Source organism: Priapulus caudatus, unplaced genomic scaffold, assembly GCF_000485595.1.
Source record: "Priapulus caudatus unplaced genomic scaffold, Priapulus_caudatus-5.0.1 Scaffold2, whole genome shotgun sequence".
NCBI lineage: Eukaryota > Metazoa > Priapulida > Priapulimorpha > Priapulimorphida > Priapulidae > Priapulus > Priapulus caudatus.
The window spans coordinates 623,448-630,783 of record NW_014577063.1 but is presented as its reverse complement, the minus strand read 5'-3'; the positions used below and the strand labels follow the sequence as shown (position 1 = coordinate 630,783).

Sequence of the window (7,336 nt, the reverse complement as noted above, 5' to 3'; positions counted from 1 at the left end):
AAACCAAACTTTGTGCACGCAGCAATGACTTAGGGGCGCTGAGGTCGCCTGAATACACGGGATGCGAAGGCGGCTCCTGTGAGGCATGTAGAGGGGGGTTTAGGAGCCAATATCTGCACGCCTCGGGTATCCGCTATATGACAAGCGGTTGCGTCTTGTTTTAGAGAGCAACAGAACTCTGCTTAACTTGCAATACCATAAAATTTATTCTAGACTCGCAGGCAAAGTAGAATAATGTTGTCGTGAAATAGCACTATTTTCCCGTTTTTTCGTTGTACACTCTAGGTATTATTAGCTCTTGATGTTATCTGTTGCGTGAAATTCAAATACAGGTCCGTTTTACGACAGGGTTAGGTTCCAGAAAAACAGGGTTGTAAAATGAAAAGTCGTAAAGCAAGACCAAATTGTAATGCAATTAAATGCTATCATTCCACCCATTATGCACCACACAAAAAACGAAATCTAAGCGCATATTGCGTGTTTGGACTCACAGACGTTGCTACGATGTGTTTATTGAGTTACGATTTTTTTGTTATTTACAATTTTTAGGTAATTTTGAAAAGGTCGTTAAATGTAAAAAGTCGTAAAATGGACCATCGTAAAACGGGAAAACGGGAAAACGGGACCTACCTGTACATGTGTACATACAGATTGCTGTTCCTGTAAAAAAACAAGACCTGTATGTGAAGTGTTGAATAGTCTAGGTTCGAAAATTAAACGATCTAGTCTAAATGCTATACAGTTTAGCTTATGCCGTAGCTAAGTGAAGCTGGCTGATTCTGGGTTAGGTGCTGGTAGGTTGTTTATTGGAAAACTAACAATGAATTCGCTGTAATTATGAATATTATTTTACAGTTAATAGTTGAATGAAAGCCTAGTTTGTGGTCATAATGTACAAATTACGTATTTTACATAACCCATGTTGTCGTAATGTATGGTATTAGTGTAATGGCTGATAACAATTATCTTGGGGCAGCTACATTTTAAAGTGTGTTGTTCAAATTAAAAGTAGCCACATTCACGTCTAAGTATTTGTGTCTCGTCTCAGCACAGAAATATATCAGGTAAAGCTTTGATGTGGGAAGGTTATGCTTGCTGGGAAGACACGCCCTTCAAATTATTGATAATTCAATGACAGAAACACGAGAAGTCGCTATTGGTATGTGCGATTAATCGTGTTTTTCTTTGCCGCCAGGTGGGGCCAGTAGTTAAGTTGCAGATGGGGATTGAGCCTGCGTTCTATGTGGATACAAACATACCAACGCATTGTTTCAACCCTTGTGGTCACATGGCTTCCGAACAAACTGTCAAGTGAGTGGACATATATCTTTAATATTGGGTTTAAATTTGGGAATTTCTATTTAACTTCAGGCTTTCCTAATTTAAAACGTAAAATGTGCACTTATTGTACATGGGTGGGGGTGCGGGGGAACAATGCCCCATACGCAATGGGACAGGGCTGCTTTATATGGGTGAATATAAGTTACTGATTGAATTGTAAGTTGAAATATTTTGTCATTGTGGAAATATCCCCCACATCATATCTATATCTATATATCATAATTATATCTATATCATCTGGTTAGTGTTTAATTAAAATGTTTCCAATTTGTCTAGCGTAAATCTCAATGGCTGATCTGTGGTGTTCTAGGTACTGGGCATCCGTTCCGCTTCCCTATGGCTGCCACGGTTTCCGAGCAGCGTGTCCCTTCTGTGCCATTCCTCTCATCAGCGACACAGGATGGCAGAAGCTCATATTCCAGGACTATGTCGATTAATGCCCTGGGAGACGAGGAAATGACAATATATATATCGACTGATGCCCCTGGTAACATGGTGTCGAAATCGGCTGCATGTTTGCCCGTTCAGGCCACGTGACATTGTCCAAGTGGCTAAAGAGGGTGATCGTGTATCACTGGCTGTCAGCTGCTCATTGTTTAACCGATCGCATCTCGATCGTATGGGAGGAAAAAGACTGCATTCTGTCCTAAGGCAGGTTGGCACGAAAATGTTCTGCTCTGTGATTGGTTCTCATTGTCCCATCTCAGTTCCCACAAGAGCTGGCTGGTCTGGTCATTCCTTATAGTGTAGGTATTGACCAGGTCTGAATTGACCACAGTGTTTATTATACTGTCTTCACAGACTAGTGTCTGCCCTGACAACAACAACTTCTGCATTGACCAGTGTTTACATTGACTGTAGTGTAAACACTTGCCAGTATCTACACTGGTAAATGTTTACACTGACTAGTGTGGTTTTGTACACTTAGCACGTGGTGTGTCTACTATCCCCACCGTTGCTGGGGACAAAGTTTCTACTCATTACGAAATGCTGCGCCTGATAACCATTCTTTAAATGCCTCTGATACGCTGGGTTGTTAGGATGACTGGTTTGCAGCTATAGACTATAGCTCATTAGAGCTAACATCGCTGGCACTTGGAGGTAAAGTGAAATGTGTCAGCATTGTCGATTGCGTATGATAGCAATTGGAACACTGTTGTGGGTAACGTAAAGGGGGAAAGCTGGGTATGTTAATAACCAGTCTGATGAAAGGCAGTCTAGTAATGAAGCACACCAGTATAGGCGGTGCTAGCATTATCCACGGATAGCTAACGGTGGTTAGCAAGCAAAGCTTGCTTATGTTGCTTAATCACGCATGGCATAGCTGCCAAGTGAGAGGCAGAGGAAGAGGCTGATCAAGCCTGATCAGGATTAGGTTAAAGTAATGGCGAATTTACACATGAGAAAACATGTCAACGTGTTACGGGGTATTAAAGAGTAGTGGTAAATATTATCTGCATAAACGTGTGACAGGTATAAAAAAAAAATTCCACTAGACACTGGGAGGTATTTCACTAGCGTATTTGCTGCATTGTAACTATTATGATAGTTTGATGCATTATTGCTATTGCATAATCTAACCACTAAAAGCAAAGTGTGATATTATGATAAGAGAGCGTTGGTTCATCTAGAGACCTAATAACGACACCAGCTGTAGACAGGGTTAGTATGAAAGAACATACGTTTATATAGTTATGTTATGAGTTGTTGCATGCGTTACAAAGCATTTGCAAATGCAATTCGAAGTTCGAAATATGAAGTGTTTTCGGCAAATATTAGCTTCATAATAGTTGCCTGTATTCAGGTTCAGCCTTATATTTTTAATATGTCATTGCGAAGTTGCATTGTCTAGCTATCAAATCGTTGGGTGAAAATAATTGTGCGGTTAAACTGCATTTCTGATGTACTGCCCTGAACGCTAAGGCTCCTAAGCTGAATACGTACGTTTTAATTGTATAAATACGGGGAATGAGTGCAAATAGCATGTGCGGGGGGGTTACTGTTGTATTTTTTCATCATAGTGAGATGTAAAAGTCGAATGCGTAAATGACTTTTCTTATTACAAGCGACTCATTGTGAAGCAGTGTTCTCACCACATGAGAACGCGGCCTCTCACCTCAAAGTGCAAATACCATTATAAGCATTAATTAAGTACGGCAATGCAGGACAATTATTGTATATACATCGTAGAAGTAAAGATCTGAGTTATTAATTAACTTCCCTCGGCGCTGGCAATAGAAGCTGTATAGAGGTATAGAGGAAGGAAAAGGGATGATTTTTTCTCAATAGTGAAAATGCATGATGTTTGTATGTAAATAATATACATAAATGAGTTTTATTGTAAGTGCTAGAGCTTCAGACCTTCTGTACGAACGTAGGTGTCTCTAGTTCTCTCGCCATCTCTTGGGCTGTAATATTAGTATGAATAGATTCTTTCTGAGCTGTGCCATCGGTTGATATTAGACGTGTAAGCACTACTATTAAGTATACTATTAAGTAATAATGCCGTCGGCTCGTTTCTACGCCTGTGTAATGTTCTAGCGTGTTCTCTAGAGGGTTTGCAGTAATCAAAGTGACCCCGTTTCGAGTGTGGAAGAGATGTGCAATTCAGGAAGCTATCAGCTGGCGTTCCCCAGCTCTGCGTGCAATCTAGTATGCCGCCAGATGGCGTTGCACGTCATGTTCACGTGTAGGTCATCAGAGCACGTATATCATATTATCATATTATGATACTACACGATATTATATGATATACGTGCTCTGTGGCCATGATACGGCGAGCAGGTATGAATGATGAAGTGTGAGAGTAGAGTTTAGCTGGCCAGTGAGTAACACGTGTTATCTCGCCACCACAGCAACCAACAAACAATGTCAGAAACGCCAATAATAAAGCAATTATTATAATAGTAATAACAACTCTCCCCTCGTGTCCAACATAATATCAGAGGTTAATAATGACAAATGTGTCATTATTAACTCCTGATAATATGTTCCCTCCCGTCCGCAATACTGTCAGTCATCTGACATGACTTATTTAGCAGGTCTATTTTGAAAATCATTAGTGTAACGCCTGTATGGCGTGTAATACAAGCAGGTGTCTGCCGCGGGCATGTGTAAAAGTTAGTCCGGCTCTCAGGTTGTGAGCCTGAGATGTCATCAATATCGCAACTAGTTTCAACCAGTGTCTGGAGTAAAATGTACAATAGGGTTTCTGGTAACGCAGCGAGTTTCAGAAATGCATGGCGATTTCTTTGAAATTATTTTAAAGTTAAAAGGTACGATTTCAAACCCTTTGACTCTTAATTATGTCGATAGCATGACTTGAATTTTCAATTTTCTACTTAGGATTACAATTACAATTAGGATACATTGTTATTATTACTTGAATTTTACTTGGTCTGATCTTCTGCAAGGCTAAACTGCAATCGTTTATCCTTATCTTGTATAATGCATATAATTTTATTTTAATTTGGAGGAGCCTATTTAGTCTAGTCCAGCTGTATTTAAGCTCACACATATCAATGCTCTCACAAAATATATACATAGTGTAAATAAAATTGGAGTTAGCGTTTATTGAGCTGCGCTACAAATGTAATAGACTCGGGTTTCGATAGAAAAGTGAGTTAGCATTAACGATGATGAAGCCCTCGTTAGCGGGAAGTAGTGTATTTATGTGTAATTGTGTACAGCGAGTACGTTGACGATATCTTCTTCCACTTCTGCACTGCTGCTTTTGATACATGTATATGATAAAAAATTATATAAAAATTGTGAAATTTATATCCGCTATTTTATTGAATTTCTTTTATATTTCCGTCAATATTGTATATCATATGATGATGTTGGGTACCTGACGTAATGCAGAAATGGTAACGATATGAAAATACTAAGCGGTATTAAAATGATACGTGTGAGAAAAATAACAGGATCCAATATCAATGGAAATCTGGACGATTGTAATGAATGATAAATCTAAAAGGAGAAACATTATTTTTCCTATCCACGAATGAAACAAGTTTTCCAGATTATCAACGCGTAATAAAACACCACGGTGGAAGAGCTTTGGCTTCGATCGATTTCATTTTAGTGGATACGTAGTGGCGATACAGATTTTTGCCACGTACTGGTAACGACGTGCTGATTTCGCACTCCATCCCTCCCGTCTTGGTTCTGCCATTGCACAGCGTACACTTACTCACTTATAAGCTCATATACACATATTAAGTATATTATGGACGCAAAACCATTTTGGCATTTCTAAAAGCCATCAGTCCGCCATCAGCCTGATGCCATTTGGATCAGCTTGGTGGCAAACCAATTTAGTAATCCCTCGATACACACAGACGCCAATGGTGTGGGTGCTGCCAATATTACAATAAACAAACTGAAATTGTACATTAACTGTAGAAAGAATACGCACCAGTAGTTTCTACTTAAATGTCTGTTCCAACGACTTGCGTTAATATTTTAAATGCATTTGATAATATAATTAATACATGTGTAATAATGTAAGTAATATGTAGTAATATATGTATAATAATTATGCATGCTTATTATATGCCAAAATAATATTCTATTGAAGTTATACAATTAAAGTACACTGTACATACTAGTTTGACGTGAAATGTATGTTCCAATGCCGTATTTTAATAATTTCTAGTATATGCAAAAAGAAATAATATAATATTGAAGAACGCATTTAGACGTCGTCTAAATTATTATGTAAAATAAATGTCAATCGGATAAAATAATACGGTGCGAAAAATCAATCTACAATAGCACATTATATAAGAGCAACAATAGTCTGACACAAAATTAGAAATTAGCCTACTGAAACAACAAAACTCAAAATAATAGAATATGTAAGTATATGAAGCGATTCAATGTGTTTAATTGATCCCGTATTCGTTACCCGGCCCCCCCCCCACTCAGTGTTATTTAGGGTACGGTTATGCTCGTTCCTTCCCTTTGAAAGCACCTCCCTATCTCAGGACTGCCAAAATTTCTGAACCCCCCTTTCGTGGGCTTTTTGCGGGGTTTTCCTGCCTTGGAGACCCCCCTAAATCCGAAATAATCCTGAATGAGCTTTCAAAACTAGCAGGAATTTCAGGAATTTGATCTCGGGATTTGATCAAGTTTTCTATGATATTCAAGATGAAAGAGAGAGAGAAAAAACACCCCTTTTTTAAAGAAATCTCCGGGTGAAGTCAAATACACCCCTTTTTTTACAATTCTTGGGCCGGATTTTGTCGCGCGAAAAATACCCTTTTACCGGAAATTTTGGGAACGCGCATGCGGTCCCTCCGACCTCGGAGTGGGGGGCCCGGGATTCGTTAACACACCGACTTACCTTCTGCTTGGTAGTGCATGCAATCGACAGCGACGACATGTATGGGATTATTAATTTTATTCACATACCAGTAAAAAGATAATCTCGAGGCTGTTGAAATCAAGAGGCAATTTTTCGTTAATCATATACGCCTACGATATTTCATGCTACCAGCAGTGAAGCTTATTCAGATTACATTAGATTATAACCTCATAACCTCATAAATATTAGTCTTCAAAAGTGTTAGGGACTATACAGAAGAAGGAGAGAGAAGTAGATCAAATCGATAGATTAACACTGCGGATTGCAGTGGAAAAAGTTTCAATTTTGCAATTTACCAATGATGAAGGAAGAGAATTCCAATACGGAATAACAGAAACAAAAAAGCTAAACTTATAGGATCCTTAAAAGATGACACATGCCGAAAACAATGATTACGCTCAGATGATCGAGTGCATCGGAAAAGCATCATTAAGCATAGCTCTAGTAACTATAGCCCGCGTACAGTTGCCGCAGGCAAGCTGCTACCACTGCTGATGCTGCTACTGTTGCTGTTCTGTACTACGGCTCACGAATGCTCGCGCTACCAGCAACTGTTCTTTGATCCACGAACAAAGGTGCGATTTACGATTTATAATGGTCGCGTTGCATCGTATAGCTTTATAC

General features: G+C 39.1%; 1 protein-coding gene across 1 annotated transcript in view; it reads left to right on the top strand.

The window, feature by feature from the left end:
• The window catches only part of LOC106820706 (protein pellino-like), a 14,570-nt gene extending 12,792 nt beyond the window's left edge, over nucleotides 1–1,778 (top strand). The window contains 2 exon segments of the mRNA XM_014825217.1: nucleotides 1,196–1,311; nucleotides 1,652–1,778. Of these exon segments, the coding sequence (XP_014680703.1) occupies nucleotides 1,196–1,311; nucleotides 1,652–1,778 (243 nt within the window).
• Nucleotides 1,779–7,336: the final 5,558 nt, after the last annotated feature.